At 46.8% G+C, this 21819-nt stretch overlaps 1 protein-coding gene across 12 annotated transcripts in view; it reads right to left on the reverse strand.

The window, feature by feature from the left end:
* Znf532 (zinc finger protein 532) overlaps positions 1–21819 on the reverse strand; it is a 118183-nt gene that overhangs the window by 53106 nt on the left and 43258 nt on the right. For all 12 annotated transcript variants that reach the window (XM_040741693.1, XM_040741691.1, XM_040741695.1 and 9 more), the window contains one exon: positions 8983–11336. In XM_040741693.1, coding sequence (XP_040597627.1) covers positions 8983–11319 — 2337 coding nt within the window. In that variant the 5' untranslated portion in view covers positions 11320–11336. The remainder of the gene's footprint in view (positions 1–8982; positions 11337–21819) is intronic.

The following is a 21819-nucleotide window of genomic DNA, read 5'->3' on the forward strand; positions in this document are numbered from 1 at the left end:
GAATCTACTTAGATGGCTACTTCTAGAGAATACAGATTTGTTAAGAATCAGTAACATGACCATGTAAACTGCTGGGGCAGGACTAGTCTGAACAAGACAGAAGTGGCAGTTTTGGGAACAGTGCTGAAAGTCGGTGGCCCACATCTGTAATCCCTGCGTTTGGGCAAGAGGATCATGAGTTCAAGACCAGCCTGGGTAACAGCAATACCCTGTCAGCCAGGTGGTGGTGGCGCACGCCTTTAATCCCAGCACTCAGGAGGCAGAGGCAGGCGGATCTCTGTGAGTTCGAGGCCGGGCTGGACCGATAGCCTCCAAACCCTGTGTCATAAAACCAAAAAAAACAAAACAAAAACAAAAAACAAAACACAGCAAGACCCTGTCTACAAAAATAAAACCCAAAGGCCGGGCGTTGGTGGCGCACACCTTTAATGCCAGCACTCGGAAGGCAGAGGCAGGCGGATCTCTGTGAGTTCGAGACCAGCCTGGACTACCAAGCGAGTTCCAGGACAGCCTCCAAAGCCACAGAGAAACCCTGTCTCGAAAAACCAAAATAAATAAATAAATAAATAAATAAATAAATAAATAAATAAATAAATCAAACCCAAAGGCTGTGAGTACAACTTAGCAGTGAGGGAAGCGGGTAGAAAAGAGTAGACACAGGGAAACTCAGTCTTCAGACAATGATGGCGTAGGGTGGGATGCTAATGACATCTAGAAATGAGAACAGGCAGAACTGCTCCTAAGAATTTAACGTACAGTACGCTGGGTTAAAAATTCCCAGAAAGGGGCTGAAGACATGGCTCAGCAGTTAAGAGTATGCACTGATCTTGCTGAGGACCGGATCCCAGAACCCGCATCCCCCTTATCAGGCAGCTCACAATTGACTGTACCTCCAGCTCCAGGGGCATCTGGCCAGGGAGAGCTACACCTGCACACGCACACTCACGCACACACATGGGTATAGGAATATGGGCATTCATGTGGAGCTCCAGAATGTAGGTCCCAGGGATGAAACTCAAGCTCTGTATGGCAGGCACATTTACCTGCTGAGCCATCTCACCAGTTCCAAAACATAAATTGTTTTCATTGCTCAGAGGGGCTGGAGAGGTGGCTCCACAGTCAGCTTACAGCCATTAAAAACTCCAGTTCCAGGGGACCCATGCTCTCTTCCAACCACTGTAGGCACCAAACATGTCGGTTGTACACAAACACCATACACATAATACAATTTTAAATATTAAAAAGAAAAATTTCAATGCCCAGAAAGTTCTTGAAACTGAAATGAGGAATCAAATTCTAAAAGTGAGGAATCAAGGCGAACCTTGTTCGCCTGTACAGTGAAGATGCAAGTCTATCTACTCTTGGGTTCCTCAGGTCCCCATCTGTAAAGTCCTAAGCTTCTGTGTCCTAGGGCAGCAACATAATGAAGGAGAGAGAATGAGCTGGTAATGAAGGACACTTGCCAAGTCCCAGCTCTGCCACTAGTTGGACATTTGTTTCTCCAGCTGCAAAATAAAGAGTATGCCAAAATGTGGAACCTATAGAAAGACGTTTTAACGGCTAAGAGATGACGTTATTCATTTCTAGCCTGATGCTGACTAAATTCAGCCATGTTTTACTAAGAGGTGAAGTGCACCTCAGCATCAATTATTAAACCTGCAGATAGCAGCTCTTGAACGTTTCCCTGACAGGAGGGCTTCTCTGGCCTCTCTACCCATCGCCTTGCTTGTGTCTGAAGCAGGATTAGGCACAGGCAGTGAAAAAGAGCTGCAGACTGTAGCCTGTGAGTGTTTGTGAGGACATACGTGAGTTTATGAGTCTGTGTCTGCAAGTGCAGGAATGAGGGAGCCCGTGACTGAGCATGTGAGTGTGAGTGTCTGAGTATGGAGCACGGTGTGTGTCTCCAGTGCCTGTGAGTGTCTGAGTATGGAGCACGGTGTGTGTCTCCAGTGCCTGTGAGTGTCTGAGTATGGAGCACGGTGTGTGTCTCCAGTGCCTGTGAGTGTCTGAGTATGGAGCACGGTGTGTGTCTCCAGTGCCTGTGAGTGTCTGAGTAGGTTTTGTAGCCCACACACAGCTCCATTATTGTTGCCCTGCTTGGATCCACACTGCAGTGAGGAGACAGGATCCCTCCCTTGGCTGCAGAAGCCACCCAAGCATATGCTGGGATTCCTGGGCCAGGTCGCCGGCCAGCATATGGTAACATCCCACGACTCAAGTGTAGACATGAGCAGTGTTAGGCAAAGAAGCCTACAAAAGCTCTACATGGCAAGCTAGCTCTTTCTGGAGACTACTGGGCATAGCTGAACATGGCGCCAGCTCCGGACAAAGAGGTGTTCTGCTGTCCTGCGGTGACTGCAGGTTTCCTGTGGAGTATTCACACAGAATGAGACAAGCTCAGCAAATGTCAGCATGGGGACTTGGGGAATCAGCGGAGAGCCATGGCCAGCCCTGCCACAGCAATATTCTCAGGAAGAAAGCCTTTCTGGGTTCAGAGGAAACACCAAGGTCTGCTCTAAAGACAGAAAGTAAGAGACAAGGAAAGATAAAAAGAGGGGTGTGGCCCAGACTGACTAATATGAAGGAGGCTCTGCTGCCAAACCCAGCTTTGAGAAGACAGAGAATGAAGGGAAGCAGAGCTCAGCTACTCAAAATGGCTGAGACTTGAGGAGAAAGGCCGGGGGAGGGGGGGCGGTGCTTACAGGCCATGAGAGAAAAGAGGAAGTTGTCTCTGAAAGACTGGACTGAGAGGGAGACAGTGTCACTGGATGGAGCATGGCCAGTCAGAGAGAAAGCCCAGATGGAATACACATGACAGAAGGAGGAGGAGGGCTATTTGTGAGGAAGTGGGTAAACATGGGAGGCGAATGAAGAAAACAAGGGGGCAAATAAACACACCACCCAGAGCCGGGTGTGGTCGCACCTTTAATCCCAGCACTCAGGGCAGAGGAGCAGATCTCTGAGTTTGAGGCCAGCCTGGTCTACAGAGTGAGTGAGTTCCAAGACAGCCAGGGCTACACAGAGAAACTGTGTCTTGAAAACCAAAAAACAACAACAGCGAAAAAAATCCAATCAGAATGGTGTACATGAAAAAAAAAGTTAATTTATTTCTTTGTACGCTAATCAAAAAACTATTAATCTAAAAATAAAATTTTTAAAAAGTCCCAGCTGAGCACTGGTGGCACACACCTCTAATCCCAGCACTTGAGGGTGGTTCTCTGTGAGTTCAAAGCTACCCTCAACAGCAAAGCAAGTTTCAGGACAGCCAGAGCTAACTAAGAGAGGGACCCAGTCTCAAAACCAGGACAAAGTGCAGACTGGCGCATGTCTGCAATCTCAAAACTGGGGAGCAAAGGATCCTGAGTTCAAAGCCAGCCTGGACTACAAAGCAAGATCAGTCTCAAAACAAACAATAAAAACAAGGAAAAAGGGAACTGGAACAACTTCCGCTTCCAGGAAAAGAGCCCCAAAAGCTACCCATAGGAAGACTCTGAAAAGAGAGTGGAAACCAGGCTGGCAGGGGCCTGAGGTCAAGAACCAGTTGGGAGAATTCACTTTTGTTTTTACCTCACAACCGAACTAGTGATGCAGAGTGAAGACAAACCCCCACCCCACAGCCAGAGGCAGAACAGAAACCTAGGTAAGTACCAGGCCCTAGGAAATAGTGTGGCTACCAGTGCACACCAAATTCCCACCTCCTGAAATTGTGAGGAGCCCCACAGGCCCGGTTCAGACACGGTCAAAAGAGGGGGATGCAAGGGGAGTAGGAAAATGAGCCCCTTCACCAGCCCAGAGAGAATGGAAAGTGTCCTAAGAACTCTCCAGGCCCAGATGGTTTCACAGAGAACCTACCAAACATTTAAAGAGACACTAACTCCAATTCTATGGAACATAGGGGAAGAAACACTTCTCAGTTCACTCAACAAAGCTACTGGCAAACTACTCCAAGCCAGACAAGAATGGGGGCCGGGGGGGGGATGTAAACCTACATAAATATAGATGCAAGAGGACCCCAACAATAGTCACATTACAGCAACAGGGTCATGCAGCCAGACCAGGTACACCCACTCTGTGGGGCGTGGCTATTCCCATACCTAGGAAATCAGCAGCTGAACCCCTCAAACTCTGAAACCAGTAAGTTCAAGAGAATCACAAGACCCCAATAATAAATATCAATTTCCCTACACACTATCAATAAATCTGTGCACACCAAAATTACATTGTTTTAACATAACAAATTTCAGTTGGGGATGTACATCTGGAACTCTGTGTTTCGCCCTCACTGATGAAGCAACCAAAAGCTATCAAAAGATGAACAGAACTTACACGCTGGAAAGCACATTAAAGACCTAAATAAATGCGGTGAGGCCATGTTTGAGGACTAAAAGACTCAGAACACAATGGTGACAATTCTCCCCTCAAGCTTCCTTGTACCTTTCACATAGTTCCTATCACAGGGCTGGCACGATTGCTTTGTAGATGCAAATGAGGTTATTCCTGATTTCCATGGAAGGCAATGAGGTAGAATCACTCTGAGTTCAAGGCCGGCCTGACACCCTGAGAAAGCAGTGTCCACTCTATTGTGGTGATATGCGTCATGAGCTTCAAGCCTGGGTGTATGGAGCAAGGGGTGGACACACACGTCAGACGCTGCCTCACGGTGACATCGGACAAGGCGCACACCGTTTCCAGAAGGAAAGACAGCCTAGAGAAGGGCACGTGTATGGGCCGAAAACCGTACAACCCAGTCAAGCCCGTACAAAAGCTCAAAATGGACCAGGCACAAGGTAAAATACAGAACTAAAAGCCTGTAGGGTGTCGAGCTTCCGGCACATGTCTTTGTTTTGTTTGTTTATAGAGACAGGGTTTATCTATGAAACAGACCTAGCTGTCCTGGAGCTCAGTCTGTAGACCAGGCTGGCCTCTGACTCAGAGATTTGCCTGCCCTGCCTCTGCTGGGATTAAAGATTTGTGCCACCACCACCCAGTGTGGCACACTTTTTAATCCTTGCATTCATGAGACAGAGGCAGGTGGATCTCTGTGAGTTTGAGACGGTCTACAAGCAAGTTCCAGGACCAGCAGGGCTACATACAGAGAACCTGCCTCTAAAACTTAAAAAAAAAAAACAAGTTATAAGGCAGAGGGCCTGGAAAGTGGCTCAGTTGCTAAGAGCACTTGTTGCTCTTGCAGTGGACTAGGTTCAATCCCTAGCACCGGCACAAGGCACACATCGGGTAAACACATGCATGTGTACACGAAGCCATAAAGGAAAACTGTTGGACCCTTCCCCCACAGCCCAAGATTGCTACAGAAAACATCAGATGTCAATCCCTTGGTGGCATGCACATACATGCACACATGCATAAACACATGTACAGAGAGATGCACATGAGCACAAATACATTTTTAATATTTAATTTTAATGTGAGAGTGTTCAACATACGTGTATGTACGAGCACTACATGCGTGCAGTACTCGCAGAAGAGGGCATCAGATGCCCTGGAACTAGGATAAAGAGATGTGAGCCGCCATGTGAGTGAGAAACAAACCAGGGTCCTCTGCAAGGGCAGCAAATGCTCTTAACTGCTAAGACATCTCTAGCCCAACATTTTTGTAAAAATAAAATAAATAAAAAGCAGAACTAAGGTACAATCATATGCTTACACTACGGCACAATAAAACAGAGGGTCCCAAACTACCTGTGATTGGCTCAGAATATTGATGTGGGAAGGTAATACACCCAGTATAAGCACTTGGAACCCTGAATCCTGACCCTCCCCAGGCGCAGGCTGGGAAGTCAATCATGGAGACACACAATCACAAAGGCAAACAACTAACACACTGGCGTGTGCTGTGTCTCAAAGCTAGGATATTTGGTCTTGCCTTGGGCATTTTCTTATACTTTCAACTTATGATGGGTTTACTGAGACCATAACAGCATCCTAAGTCAGACATCATCTGTACTGACACTGGCAACAACCTAGACGTGTTTCCCATGGAACCATACTGACTGAAAAAGCCCAATCCACTCACATACTGCATGGTTTCCGTATTTTAATGTTCATGAACTGGCAAGACTACAGAAATCTAAACAGGAAGCAATTGCCAGGGGTTGGGACACAGCAGGGTAGCAGTGGGAGCTATTCTCATGAGGGTAAAACTATTGCGCTGCCTGACCCTGCAGAGGTCAATGTCTTGACTATGATACTGTTCTGTGTTTCTGTGAGTAGTTACCATCGGGGAACTGAATGAAGGGTATGCATAGAACTCATATTTCTTACATGAAACTACAATTACATCAAAATAATAAAAGAAATAAGACCCTGCTACCAGTGAAGCAGTACCCCTTCTCCGGGCCCAGCTAACCCAAACTGAAAGGTCACACCCACAGTGTAAGTCACCTGCTGTGGAGGACCCTCAGAGGAAATTTCAACCCTTCAGAATCTGACAGATGGCAGGGTCGCCCCAGGAATCTACCAGGGATGAGTCTTTAACTAAGACTGGCATGCAGAGGAGGGGCCCAGCACAAGCTGAAAGCCCAGGCTTGAGAGCCTGGGAACCTGCCCCAGACGACATGCTAGGGCATGAGGACAAGGTGCTTTTACAAGTGTGAAGAAATCCTGTTTCTCAATCCGCCGATGAGTAATCAAGAGTGCGGAGATTAATGGGAAAATATAAGTAGGCTTTGAATCCATGGACATAGCAGAGAACAGGAAACAGGCTTGAAAAAGCCTTTGGTACTAGAGGTATCCTGGTTCAACCTCCAAATTTCTAAGAAAAAAAAATTTAAGTACCATTCTCAAAGTGGATACTATTTCAATAGTTAGCTATTTCTTGAATTAAGACTAAAATTCATGTGGCTGTCAAGCTAAAATATGGATAACTCAGACCCCTTCTCGGACACTGCTGCCCTGCTCTCTGCTGTTATGCCAGCAATGGTGGAGGGCCACCCAAGCTCCCACTACATTATAGGACGATAGTGCTTTCCCAGCTTCAATGAAAGTCTTAAAGTGGCTCAAACCAGATGCGAGGAGAAGAGCCATCCATGCAAAGCTAGCACAGTCCCCAACTGCTGACCAGGTGAACCAGCTGCATCACTGGAGACTGGACTCTGGGTCTTCTGGACCTCGACTGCAGTTGAGAGACAAGGAAGTGAGTGCCAGGAGGAGAGTGTAACGCAGGGCAGCGCTGACACCAGCCCCAAGGAGCCAGCTACACAGCTGGCAAAAGCTTACTGAATAGGCACCGCTTGGGGGAGCTGGGTGGGTTACCTAGGCATAACTGGAGAAAGAGTATATATGTTTTAGTTAGCGTACATCTGCCACGACTCATTCCCTTGGATTCCAGGAAATGTATGGATCTACAGGTTTTACTTGTCCCAGCAAAATATAAGAAATGATGACCAAGCACCAAAAGACAGTCATCTCTTTCCCCCAGCGGAGTAGTGATTCACAGCTGTTTGACCCTATCCCAAATGTCAATCCTGAATATTTTTATCTGAGGACAAAAGCTGGGGAGCACAGGGTGCTACTTTACCCATGTCCTTCCAGGTCCCAAAGAAATGACATAACTGACAGCAGCTCCAACAGCAGAACCCACAACTATGACAGTGTGCAAGTTCTGGGCCAGGACCCAGCCCACCACCCAGTGTCCGCTGGCATACAACAGCACAAACTACTCAGGAAATGGCTTTGGGGCTTTTATTTTCAAGATGAAAGAGTGCCCCGGGGAAATTGGTCAGAAGATAACGGGGTATGTGCACGGACAGAACCCAGCTATCATTTACTAGGTCATGTTCTGAGAGCCATAGCTGGTATGGCAACTCATTCTCTTCTGGGATATATGAAACACCCACATCTACAAAAATATGGCCAAAACTCATTGCTTCTTCTTCCACTAGAACACAGAGGGGGAAAAAATATAAAACAAACCAGGTATGAGTATCTTTCTTTTCCCAAACTCACAATCCTACAAATAGTTGAAGTCAAGAGTTGACATTGAAAACTTACAGAGACAGTGTCCGGCTTCTGACCACAACTCCGAGTTAACAAAATACTGAGGGAAACGAAGGAAAGACTTCCTGCTACTGAACCTTCATGACCTTGAGATGCATGCTTTGAGGCGCCTCAGACAGGAATTCAACCTAGCCCTTCCTCCCCTTTTGAGCCAGACAACTTTTCTCACCCCACAACATATATACCATGTTCTCTCAACTTGGGAATATTTCACTCAGCATGCTAGGAATGCTTGTTATGCAAGCTATGTATTAGGCAAATGTTGATTCATGGAGAAAGTAAATGAGAAAGACAATGAGTTGATGCAAATTATAAAATACATTTCACCAACAGCACCCTGTACGTCACCTCAAAAAAGCCGCAGACACAAAGATTTACTGTGCCAGATGGTTTGTAATGACAGTTAGAATCCACTGTCATGCACACTACTTAACATACTTTTGAACCATAGTACCTAAGCACACGTGCCTTGAGGTAGGTGCCTGGTGGATGTTTGTAAGTCATGTCAGAGTTATACATACCCGTTAAAAATCTAAAACCATGAGTAAAAACTCACACTTTGCCAGTGTAATCCAAATTAAACACTCAATATGATGGGCTGATACTTTAAGTTTACAGCTAAATCTCAGACTTCCACTATATATTCCAATGCCTTGAACTACATCATTACCTACATCATTCAACCAGAGCACACACTTTCTACCTGGCTAAAAGAATCACCCTTGTATTTCGACACTTCACCTATACTGTGAAAACAATTTTTTGCCTTCCCCGTGCTTGCTTGCACTTACACTCGCCTGCGTGCGCGCATATGCATGCACGCGCGCACACACACACACACACACACACACACACACACACACACACACATGTAACTGTGCTGCCACCCCTAATTCAAGGTATCTGATGGAGCACTCGTGGCTACAGACTCATCACCGAAACACCAAAATGTAAATAATACTCTACTTGTCCACTTGTATCTGCCGCATGCTGGAAATGTGTAGCCAGAGACGTCTCATCCTGGAAGACTTCATTGCACTCCAAACATTTGAGACTGTGTCTACACAGCTTGGAGGGATCTTCATCTAGGGGCATAGCTGGGCTGATGGGTGTGCTTGGAGGCGCTGAAATCACCGCCCCAGTTATGCCAGACTGAATCTTTGTTACAGTGTGTGTGCCAGCCCCCACAGAGCTCTGCAGAGTGGAGGAAGCGGTATTGCTAGACGGAGAAACTATCATCTGGTCTGCCGGGACCGGCTTCAGAATTAAGTGGGAGCACTGCATCACCACGCCTTTCTCCTTATGCCCTCGGGCATGGGAAAGGAGGCTGCATTTGTTGTAAAAAACAAGGTTCTTTGTACAATGGTTGCACGTTACTTCGATGCGCACACTACGCCTGTCATAGTGCTGGGTCAGGCTCTTTTCCAGGGCGAAGGAGTCCCCACACTCCAAGCACTTATACCCACGCATTGGTAACGTGATCCCTGCATTGGCGGGAGGACTGAGGTTTGGGATGTAAACAGGGACTGGATTGACACTGCTCAGCACCTTGTTGAAAGCTTCCACCACAGAACTCTGCAAGGATGACACCACCTGGACCCGAGACACCTTTTTAGGTGGTTGGGAGGCCGCTGCATTAATTATTGCCTGCTTTATTTGTTGCTGAGGTTTGGTTAGCACTTGGCGGAGTTCAGAGGTGGCCTGGGCACCCTGAGGCAGAAGGTTAAGGTTGGCAAGGTGCACAGTCTTTGGCACAAGTTTGGCATTGGCCAGGCTGGATGCTGGCACCACAACAGTTTGCTGCTGGATGGCATTGGCAGCTTTGATAATGGCACTGCTGGCACTCTGAACAGAGGCAGCAGATATGACTGTGGCTTTCACTGTCGTGTTGTTAGCGAGCTTCAGATTGATGACTTGAGACCCTGCCGTCTTGACGGCAGACACAGGAAGGAAAGCAGTTGCCACAGGCTTGATGGTGACCTGCTTGGGGGTCAGCTCTGCAGGGGAAACTGCACTGGTAACCATGGCGGTCTGCAGAGGTGCCCTGGGGGGAGAGGAAAGGACAGCAGCTGATGCTGAAGATGAGAGAAGTGATGTCACAGATGCCATCACAGATGCTGCCTGCTCGGAAGGCTTCCTCCCAGCATCCAGATCCACTTCAGGCAACACTCTGGTCACTGTTCTTTTGATCTCCCCAGAAGATGTCTTGATGGTCTTGATGCGGACTTTGGGGATTGCTGGGGTAGACCCCACAGGAGACGATGGGGACCCTTTACTGCTGTTCTCACTGGATATGCTCCTGGGACTATCCGATGGCTTCAGGGAGGCTTTCTTGGTGCCATCAATGAGATTCTGAGATTCAGGAGACTTGTCGGCAGCTTTGGGACTGTCATTCACTTCCTTTGGTAATGGAGAAGCTTCCCTTGAGTTGGCCACGACTTCTTTGCAGGAGTCTGAAGCAGCTTTCTTAGCACTCAGGGCTGCGATGGCAGCTATGCACGAGGAAAGCTTGGAGGACGACTTCGTTTTGGAAGATGTGACGGCAGCAAGGCTGGTGTCACTCTTCTCAGAGCTCAGTTTGCCATCAAGGACCCTGTTCTCAAGCATCTTCTCAGAGTTTTCCTTCAATTTGTCCTCTGCTTTCCTGGCCTTAAAAGGCTCGTAAACACTCAGGGCTATGGAATTTGTTTCCGTCTCTCGCTTGACTTTGCTCTTCTCTACATGGCCTGGTGTAGAGATTCCAGTCTTGCTTGTGTTTTCCCCTCCGAGTGACTTTAGCTTGTCGTAGTCTTGCTGGGGAGCTGAGCCAGTCAGGACATTTGATCTGAAACTCGACCGCGTATCCTCCTTATCGGGAGGGTCGTCAACCTCTATCTTCTCATCCTCGTCAAACTCCTCAGCACTGGAGATGGGGCTGAACTGGCTGAATGCTGGGTCTTTAAGAGTCACCTCTGAGGTAGGTGTGTCTCCTTTTATGGACTTTGTGCCATCCTTACCATAGCTGTCAAGAGAGGATGCTGTGAGAAACCCGTTATGCAAGCCATTGCCTGTGGAGTTGTGGCTGTCTTTTTCAGCTCCCTCAGAGGAGTCCATGTTGCGAACATTCTTCACAATGACACTGACGCCAACATCTGAGGATGAAGGAGCATGAGAGTCGTCATCCACGTGAGCACTCTGCTTGATGTGGCTGTCATGGTCCTCGTGTCCAGATTCAATCGCTGCTTTGGGATCGACCATATCTGGTATATCAAATGCTGCCAAGAGGTCATCAAAGTCTGGGGTCTTCATATCCCCCATGGTCATGAATTTGATCAGATGTTCTATGAAAGGAAGAGAAAAGAATTCCATCAGCAATTGACACTGATAATGACCATTTCCGTCACCATCAGCTTTGGGATGCTACACAAATAGAAGATTACAATAAAAACTGCAGATTTCAAATTTCATCCACAGAAGAATGAAATGACCACATAAACCTACCACAAGGTGTTCACTACATTCACCTGGGATTTGTTTTCTTCTTAATCTCTAAGGAAGAAATCCCATCCATTTTTAATTCTAGCTTTCCCTGCTGTGTTGAAAAAGAAACATTGAAAAAGAGTAGGATGGGGGATTGTAGGGGAAAAAAGGTAAGTTAAGTCATTACAGAGACAAAAACGATGCAAACACGTGCAGTGCTAGGGTCTTTCTTTAGGAAACACCATTGGCAGAGAAAAGAGAGTGGGGGATGGAAGGTACCCCCATCTCTGAACATGGACAGTCCCACCTTGGGGCTCTGTTATGTTCTGGTATATCATATCCACTGTGTGTATACTTGTCTCCTGTCATCTGTCATCTGAGGACAGGCAATGTGTCACTCATCTTTACATCATAAATGCTAAAGAATGAACAAGTCATACATCAGGAGCCAAAGATAAGATCTGTAACAGAGTGAGTGCCTGGCCTCTGCTCTGCCACTCACTAGCTCTGGACCCAAGAAGAAAGAGAGTCTTTGGACTTGGCCCTTCCTTCAGTAGTAAGGGCCAGCAGCCAAGAAGAGAAGGAAAACAGAAAGGAGAAAAGGGAAACAGGAAGAAGGGAGTCAGTCGGAGGGGACAGGGCTGAGGCTGATTTGGAATCCTGTGATGGGCAATCAGCCTAGAGGTCTTGTAGGCATACACCCCTGGACTCTTCACTCTCCAGTATTCCCTATGCTGCTCCTCTTTTACATCTGCCCTGCTGGTCTCTGAGACTCTGTCTTCCACATTTTATTCAAGTACTTAACAGTTTTCTTACACACTCCGTAAAAGGTCACGCACACCTGAGGAGAGCAACAACCTTGAGATCAAGGTAAAATCAACACAGATAAGAGTAGATATCTAGGAAAACCATGAGCCTCAAATACACCGCAGTTCAAAAGACTCTCAGCATATTACGAGTACAGGGACAGAGCTAAAGCCACTAAGACTTCGGAGAAACCCTCTGTTGAGGAAGAGACAAAAGTTCAATGGGTGCAGAAGCATAAACCATCCCAGTTACACGAAGCTGGGAAGGTGCAGGGACTCTTCTCCTGGTGATCTCCTTACCTTGAGGCAAACTGTGGTCACTATATTTTTACTGCTGGACCAGACAAAGAATGACATATCCCCAGCATCATACTATCTCCAATACAAAGGCTGCACCCAAGAAACAGAAACACTCCAAGAGTAATAAGCCTGACATTAAAATGTCTCTGAGAAGTCACCCACTGAGAGCAAAGCCTGTGACTGTGACTTTCTTTTTCTAAATGGCACTGAGCATTCAAACTGCAAAATGTGGGACACAAAAAGAACATCTGCTGGCTAGTACGGCCATATAAAAGAACCCACCCACTTGAGTACTTGAGTGCAGCCCCTGAATGTCAGCACCCCTGCCAGAGCATCATATTGCTGCTGGAAACTGAACACCCATGTTGAAGCTCCACCAGGCAGGCTACTCCATGTTTTAGGTCTTCAGTTCCTGAAAGTTCAGTGCATGGAATCAGGCTAGGGTTCACGAACAGCATGCTAGGGTTGATACCCACCCAGCACCACAGAAAAAAAAAGGGGGGGGCAGAATCATGAACCACCCCTTTCACCCAGTACCACAGTCAAAAGGCAGATCTTTAAAAGAGCACAAGCTAGAACTCAGACTGTCACCCCCAGTGGTAGCTGGGTCCTAAGCACCTCACTTTCTTCACAGGAACATGATTTGTGCCTTACCCTTTCTTTATGATGATGTCATCAAAAGGCTGCACACTGCCCATCAGAAACAACAACAGCAGGGGAGAATTCAATTACTCACTGGGTGACGGGCCCAGGACAGAAAATGACAAGAAACAATGAAAGGCCATCATGAGAACCCAAACAAGCAGGTGCACACAAGTACTGTGGCGGGTGTTCCTAGGCGCCTTCTAAAGAACCAAATCTGTCCGCCACTACCTTCTGCTGTTTTACCTACGGGACCCGCCGGCCTCACCCACTCCACAGGCCTGCATCAACTACTCAGCTTGCTGCCCCACATTCCCCAAGCTTCCCTGCATACCAAACTCAAGCACGCTGAGGTTTGTCAGCCTCACACAGGACTGGGTCCATCTGCAGCACACATGGGGGAACGGACACAAGAATGTCTGGGCTCACAGGAAGCAGCCACACCCAGCTCCTTGTCCCTTCTCTCCCTTCACACAGTTCACCCTCTTCTCTTGGGAACGGTAAGAGATTGGCATTCAGCAGATTTAAAGCTAGTTACCACCGGCTCCCCTTCAGCAAGCCTGGCGCTGGGCTAAAGGACAAAGCAAGTACAATGGACAGCCTGAAACCCGAGACCCTGTGGCGGGCAGGCTCACCTCTCTGGGTTGTAAAACTAATGTAATAAATGCTACTCTGTAACTTCACATCTCTCTTAGTTGACAGAAATGTTTTTCATACCCACAATCACCCGCCCCATCACCCTGACCCCTCCTATATTCTGGAAGCCAAAAGCAAACAACCTACCTGCGCAGAGGGGAGCTGCTTGATACCCTGAATACAAAGAAGAAGCCTTCTCTGTTTCCCTCACTTTCCACATGCCTAAGCATTAACAACCAAGTCTTTTGCTTATAAATCATTTAAAAGAACGAATCTCTGTCTTTTTAACTTTTGTTACATTTATTTGCATATGTATGCCTATGGGTGTGTTCCTTTTTGAGGAAGATCATGTGCCTCCCTTAAGAAGACCAATGATCCAGCTGGACATGGTGTCACATGCACTTGGGAGTCACCCCAGCACTCAGGAGGCAGAGGCAGGCGGATGAAACCCTGTCTCACTCACACACACACACACACACACACACACACACACACACACACAAGGTCATTTATTTATAAATACCCATTATTTACTAATAACAGTGTACTTAATATATAATGCCAGGAAAAAAATGGTAGGCCAGTTTACAATTAGAATTACAGGAAAATCTTCAAAAGAAAAACTTCAAAAAACCTACTTACCCCTTAATCATGCTTCTTATATTATATTTTACAATAAAAAGCTGTTCAATTAAAAAAAAACATTTTATCTGTAATAAAAGTTGCTTTGCAATTTCCAACTAGAAAGTATTTGTAGAGCATGATGGAATCCGTTTATAATTCTTCTGCCACTCTGTCAGTAAAGACAGCAGACAGAGTCAGCAGTCAGCAAGATCAGGCCAGCCTAGCTCAAAAGACCCAGGTTCAAAACAAACAAAACCATTCATTCATGCCCTGAACTTGAGAGGCAGAAACAAGTGGTCTCTGTGAGCTCCAGTCCACCAGGGTTACATAGCAAGACTCTACCTCAAAAATAAATAAACCAAAGAAAAGAAGGAAGGAAAGAAGCAAAAAGAAAGGGGGAGGAGGGCAGGCAAAACCAAGAGAAAGTCAGGGTTAGAAGACTCAGGACATCCCACCACTAAATCGAAATCCTACTAGTCCCATGAAGAAAGATGCAGGCTTAGATGGACCCACAGTTCTACCTTAATGTAAACATGAACAAGGCCTCAGTGAATAAAAGAGGCTGCTACCAAGCCTGACCACTGAGTTTGGGTCCCTGGAGCCAGCATGGCACCAGAAGAGAATCGGCATCTACAGGTTGTCCTCTGACTTCCACATGTGCCCAAAAGAGCACCCACATACAAAAATGAATGGAATATAATGGAGACATGCCAGATTCCCCACATAATCAAAAAAAATTGCATTCCTCTTAATGAAAATAAGTGATTGTTATAAACCATAACTGTGGTATTTAAAGAAAGAAAAGTTTAGCCAGGCATTGATGGCACACACCTTTAATCCCAGCACTCGGGAGAAAGAGGCAGGAGGATCTCTGAGTTCAAAGCCAGCCTGGTCTACAGAGCAAGTTCCAGGACAGCCTCCAAAGCAATACAAAAAAAAAAAAAAAAAGAGGAAGAAGAAGACGATGACAAAAGTTCAGCCTGGAGGTGGTGGCGGTGGCACATGCCCTTAATCCCAGCACTCAGGAGACAGAGGCAGGCTGATCTCTGTGAGTTCCAGGCTAGTATGGTTTACAGACCGAGTTCAAGGACAGCTAGGACTGTTAAACAGAGAAACCCTGTCTCAAAAACTCAAAAAGAGGATGGAAGGAAGGAAGAAAGGAGGGAGGGAGGGGGGGGAGGGAGGGAGGGAGGGAGGGAGAAGATGGGCTCTGCAAACTCCCCATAAAACAGTGACCACACAGGGCTTACTCTCCGGTCACTGTTGTTAGCGCTGTGTGATCATGGTGTTTCTTTATTCCACTGAATTTTCAAAGTAACCAAGTTAAACTAACAGGCCTAACACATGGCTTTATCGTTCTCCTTCAGATGTAAAATGTTCTTAACAGCACATGCTTACATAATTATGCACAGTTTCACATTTACCTAACTCTTCCCAAAAATGAATAGTGTACCCATATTCTCCACACTCTCCCTCCACCTGGAGGAAACCTGAGCTCTCCCTCTACCACCAATCTCTTTTCACTTGAGGGTTTTCAGGGATAACCACATGGCATATCTTCAATCAGAAAAGAAAGAAATCTAACCTAACTCCAAGCAAGCTCTTGCTTCTATTTGACTTGGGTCTCTAACCCTATCACCTGAGGAAGCACACTGTTTTGGCCATAGGTCAAACTGCCCAGGCAGTGTGCTTTTTTCCTTGGTTACAACATTCCTGATTTAAACCTGACAGACATGAGCTTCAAACTGCTTCAGGAAACACACAAAGGGCTGCTCACTAAAGCCATTAATCACAACCTTGGGAAACAGGCACGCATCATCCCAAACCCTTCCCTGCAGCATCAACTTTTCCCTCAAGGCTCTACAGACAAGCTCTGCCTTACCCATTCTTCAGGAACAGCAAGGAAAATGCCTTCCACAGAAGCAAAGGCTCAGGCAAATCTTAGCCCACCCCAGAGGTCAGCAATGCTGGGCCCACTTGCCCTCCCACCCTTTCTAAGGGCCTCTCCCCTCCTCCACTGGAAGCACAGACAAGGGTGGCCTCCTGTGCTCTTCCCAACTCTGGCTGAGGACAGAGAAAGGAAGACTGACGACATGGGCCCAAATCCCTTTCTGTCTTCCTTACTAACTCATCCTGCCACAGAAAAGGCTGTTTCTAATCCTTCCCGTTTCCGGACTCCACCCCAGTCTTTGCAGTGTTAACTCACATAAGTCACCAGGCCAGAGCTCCCCAGGCACTTCCTGCCTCTAGTGAAATGTCATGCTTGCTCTTTCGGGCCAGTCCTTGAGTGAACCTTGTCCCCCTTCTCATTCTATCACCAGACTTGCTGGCACAGAGAGCTCCCAGCCTTAGCTGACAACTCATTACTTGTCCCCCTTGTCCCCTGTGTCCTTGTCACGCTGCCTCTATGGCTCAACCTCAACACAGGTAAATCCCACGACCTCCCAGACCTTGGAAATCCACTCTCCAGAAAACCCAGTATAAGAAAAGTTGGTGAAGAGGGAATGATGAAACTGCTATGTATTCCAGACACAGTAATGGAAGTGGGCTTCTATACATCTGTCAATGCCTAAGTAACTGACTAGTAAACAGTGTACACCCTGCAAATTGAAAAGAAAAGAAAAAAAAAAAAAATCAAGCCAAGTGGTGGTGGCAACATTCAGGAGGCAGAGGCAGGCGTATCTCTGTGAGTTGGAGGCCAGCCTGGTCTACAGAGTGAGTTCCAGGATATGCAGGGCTGCACAGAGAAACCCTGTCTCTAAAAACAACAACAACAACAACAGTCAGTCAAGAATGAGCAGGAGAAGGAAACCCTGACCATATCACAAGTGAATAGCATGACCACAGTAGAGTGACCTAAGTCACCTGGAAAATCGAACTAAGTTCTAACTGTACACTACAAGGCTAAAAAGGGGACCCAGTACAGATGCTGTCCTCTGGTTGGTGGAAAAACTAGTGAAATCTGAATAAAGGCTGGAGTATAGCTAGCAGGTGTATACAATGCCATTTGTTGGCTGTTACTAAGTATATTGTGATTAATACAAGGCCCTGTAGGGAAAAAATGGGTAAAGGCTCCAATGAAAACTACTTTTACAACTTTTCTTTTTTTTTTTTTTTTTTTTTTCTTTTTTTGGTTTTTCAAGACAGGGTTTCTCTGTGGCTTTGGAGGCTGTCCTGGAACTCACTCTGTAGACCAGGCTGGTCTCAAACTCACAAAGATCTGACTGCCTCTGCCTTCCTAGTGCTGGGATTAAAGGAGTGCGCCACCACCGCCCAGCCTACAACTTTTCTGTAAGTAAAAACTACTCCAAAAAGAAAAAGTCCCAGCTTGCGAGCATCTGAAGTATGATCGCAAACTCAAGGCCCGCCTGGCCTACAGGAAACTGTAGGCTGCGTGATCTTGCTGCACTACACACTATAACTAAGGAGGTCCCCTAACGCCTCCCTGAATGTCCCTGGGTTCATCTGACTTTATATTGCTGTGACAAAGACAGGACGGATTTACTTTGCACAAGCTATCTGTTAGTCCACAGTCTTGGACTCCATTCATTCTGGGTTCGAGGTGGCCAAAGCATGAGGAAGAGGCAGGCGACTTAGTGTCTGGGAAGCAGAGAGAGTGCTCACACTACTGGACTCTCTCCCCTTCCTCCTCCCATTTCACCTATGATTCTTGCTGGCTCAAGATGCTGCTGCCCACATACAGGATGGATACCCCCTTGTCTTGTCTTCTCTGAAAACTCCCCCAGAGACATGGCCAGAGGTTGCTAAGCACTTCTCAACCCCAGTCATACTGACCATCAAATCAGCAGGTACAACCAAGTGCATTCTGTCCCTGAACACAGACTGCACATTGCTAATCTGGAAACTCACATTCTAAAATGCTCTCAACACCAAAGCCTTCCAAGCATCATACTGAAAGTTCTCTTGGAATTCTGTGACGGGGATTTTAAGGTTAGAAATATATCATCTTGGATTGCAAGTGTTGGAGGATTCGTCCCTACCTGGTAGTAGAAACTTTAGGATATTCTGAAGGACTCACCCCCTGCTGGGGCACTCTTTCAGAGGGATAGAAACCTCCAGGGTGGGACAACTGGATGAACTAGGTCACTGGGGTGTGTCCTTAGGGACATGATAGCCTCTTTCTCTGTTACTTGGTCACAATGGGTTTGGTAGCTTTGCCCCAATGCCTCCTGCCATGAAGTTCCTCCTCCCCATAGGCCCAAAGTAATATAGAACCATGGACAGAAAAACCTCTTAAACCATGAGCCAAAATAAGCCTTGTTCCTATCACATCGAGTTTCTTGGGTATTTCATCACAGCAGTTCAAAAGCTGACTAACAAGGGTGTTCAAACCAGCATAGTTCATGAGTATTACAGAACCCAAGGGGTCCCAGAGTCTGAAACACTTCTGACGTCAAATACTTGAGACAGGGATATCCAATTTATGCCACAGAGCTACTGCAAAAAGTACAGCAAATATCTCAGTTAGAAAAGGGCCGGGCTAAAGCAGTGCCTAGCATGGGGGGAGGGGGCAGTGTGATCCCCAATGCCACTCAAAAAACCCTGACTAGATAAATCACAATGTGCGTGCACGTTCCCTTGTCTGTTATTACTACCTTGACTTTTCTGGCTGCTTACAGCCTTTCTGTAGAGTTCTACCTTCCAGCAGTGCTTTCCTCTATAGCCTCATACCACTGCCAGGGGCCTGCTTAGTTTCTCTGACCTTCCTGGAACCTGCTCTCCTCCCACTAACAGTCTGTTCAGACTCTCAGCTGCCTCTTTCCCTGTTCAAAGGCAACCTCAACAATCTGCACCACTGCAGCAATCTTACAGGCTCTCCCACCTTGCTGTGGACAGCCCTAGCTTTTTGTTTGTTTGTTTGTTTTGTTATGTTTTGTTTTGGTTTTTCGAGACAGGGTTTCTCTGTGGCCATGGAGGCTGTCCTGGAACTACCTCGTATAAACCAGGCTGGTCTCGAACTCACAGAGATCCGCCTGCCTCTGCCTCCTGAGTGCTGGGATTAAAGGCGTGCGCCACCACCGCCCAGCATAGCCCTAGTTATAACAGGAGCCATCCTGCCAAGGGCCAGTCTGACATCACACCAAGCTCTCTGGTAGCTCCTATGTACCCAAAACATGTTCTTCCCTTCAAGCCCTACTTGTGCCTTGCCGATGACATTTACCTTCTCTAGAAAAGCATTTGAACCGTTGGGCAGGCTTTCAGGAACTAGCATGGTTCTCCTTTCTGAGGGGCGTTTTGGGGCTTTCGCAAAGACTACAAAAGCCATGCTGAATTTTCTGAGTTCATCAGCTCTCTCATTCACAGCCCCTACTATGCTACTGAATGTTATGAATCCCCTGAGAGGAATGCAATAGCTCCCTGATTTGGATTGCACTGTCAGCCATCTAGCCAGGCCCATACACAAATGCCAAAATGACTTCACAAAAGGCTACAAAAATGCTTGTTGCTGGCAGTGTGCATCAGTTATTTTCAGTGCATCTTGAATCCCAACTTATAAATAGTGATTAGCTAATGCCTTATATCTCACTTTCCCTATCATTATTTGTTTAAACTTGGGCTAGCATGATGGCTCAGTGGGTAAAGGTGAAAGGATTCAGGCATTACGCTGGCCAGTCCTGTTACCTGGCAAGATGCACTCAGGCAACACTCTGGCCAGCCCAGAGTTCTGTGAGAACCACGCAGGTGCAAAGGACCCCTTTAAAGGACTGAACCCTGCCTGCTTTCGCTCTTTTTCTCTCGGCTTCCTCTCCATCTCATCCTCTCCCTCCCTCCCTCCTCCCTCCTCCTCCCTCCCTCCCTCCCTCCCTCTCTCCCTCCCTCCCTCTCTCCCTCCCTCTCCTCCCTCCCTCCCTCCCTCTCTCTCTCTCTCTCTCTCTCTCTCAGCTCTGCATGGGTTGGTTACCTCTCACCCCTCCCTGTCCACCATAAACTCCACATGGAACCATTGAGTCACCATCTGTGTTTCGTTACTGGGTAAACCTAGACATTTTGGCAACAAAAGGCATTCGCACTGCAAGCCTGTGGACCTGAGTTCAATGCCCAGGCCCTAAATGGTGGAAAGAGAGAACCAAATCCTGCAAACTGTCCTTGGACCTCCACATCCCACAGTGTGCCCACACAGAAACACACAAAAAATGAATAAATAAATGTAATTCCTATAAAAGTTAAAACTTCTTCCTGGCATTGGCTTACCAGCTTAAGAGGATTATTTGTTCTAGGAATGGACATGATGCACTTCCTGTTTTCTTAGCTCTGTGGTTCAGTAGAGCATGCCAGTCGATATACTCTCGTAAGAGCAGTGCAGCACTGAGCATCTGGGAACAAACCCTAGCAAAGGGAACAAACACTCAAAGTCCCAGCGGCAGGTGGAGCACAACACCCGTTGCCACAAGAGTCCACTCCAGTACCCGTTTCTCTCCTTGACTTCCTAAACAAACCCTTTTACTTAAAAAATAAGGATTTTTTATTAAATGTAAGATGGGTGTGGTATCCCACACTGTAATCTCCAGAACCACAGGACTAAGGAAACAGGAAGTGCATCGTGTCCATTCCTAGAACAAATAATCCTCTCAAACTGGTAAGTCAATGCCAGGAAGAAGTTTTAACTTTTATAGGAATTACATTGGAATATAGAGATGGATAACGGTCTTGGAGGGAAATCTGTAATGATCAAACACATACAACAAAAGACAATAAACAAAACTCAAATTAGGACCAATGGTCAGAGAACTCCAAGAAGACTGCTTCTCTTTTCATCCATCCCAAAGCCACAGAGGGACCCAGGCAGACAGTCAGGACCACATTCTAGACCAAAACTGATGCCCAGTCACAGATCTATCTGACTTTGAGCAAAAGAAGGAGAGACACAGAGACAACATTCTCGTGTAGGGAGACCATAAATGAGGGTCAGGGGAAGCTCCATGTGATTCTCGGCACAGACCAAAGAGGCTGCTACACAAGGACCAGGCCGCCAAGTCTAACCAGAAAAAGAATGAAGATGCTCAGACAGTGGCTAGGGCAGAGCTCCCTTCTCTGCTGCCCTAAACCATGATTACAGATGCATGGCCCTTCAGAGTACACAAATGTCCTACAAGCTGCAGCAACAGCACACGTGTGGTGCAGAGACATACATGAAGGCAAAATACTCAAACACATTTAAACAGTGCTTAAACCCACCACCTCCCAAATACACAGGGAACACAAAAGGCAACGGCAACTTGGACAACAACAAATGACAAGGCAGCAGTGGATTACAGTCCCAAGTATGCAGTAGGAAGCCATGAGTCCACATGACATAAGTGACTGAAGAAGCAAA

Source organism: Mesocricetus auratus, unplaced genomic scaffold, assembly GCF_017639785.1.
Source record: "Mesocricetus auratus isolate SY011 unplaced genomic scaffold, BCM_Maur_2.0 Super-Scaffold_6730, whole genome shotgun sequence".
Classification (NCBI taxonomy): Eukaryota; Metazoa; Chordata; class Mammalia; order Rodentia; family Cricetidae; genus Mesocricetus; species Mesocricetus auratus.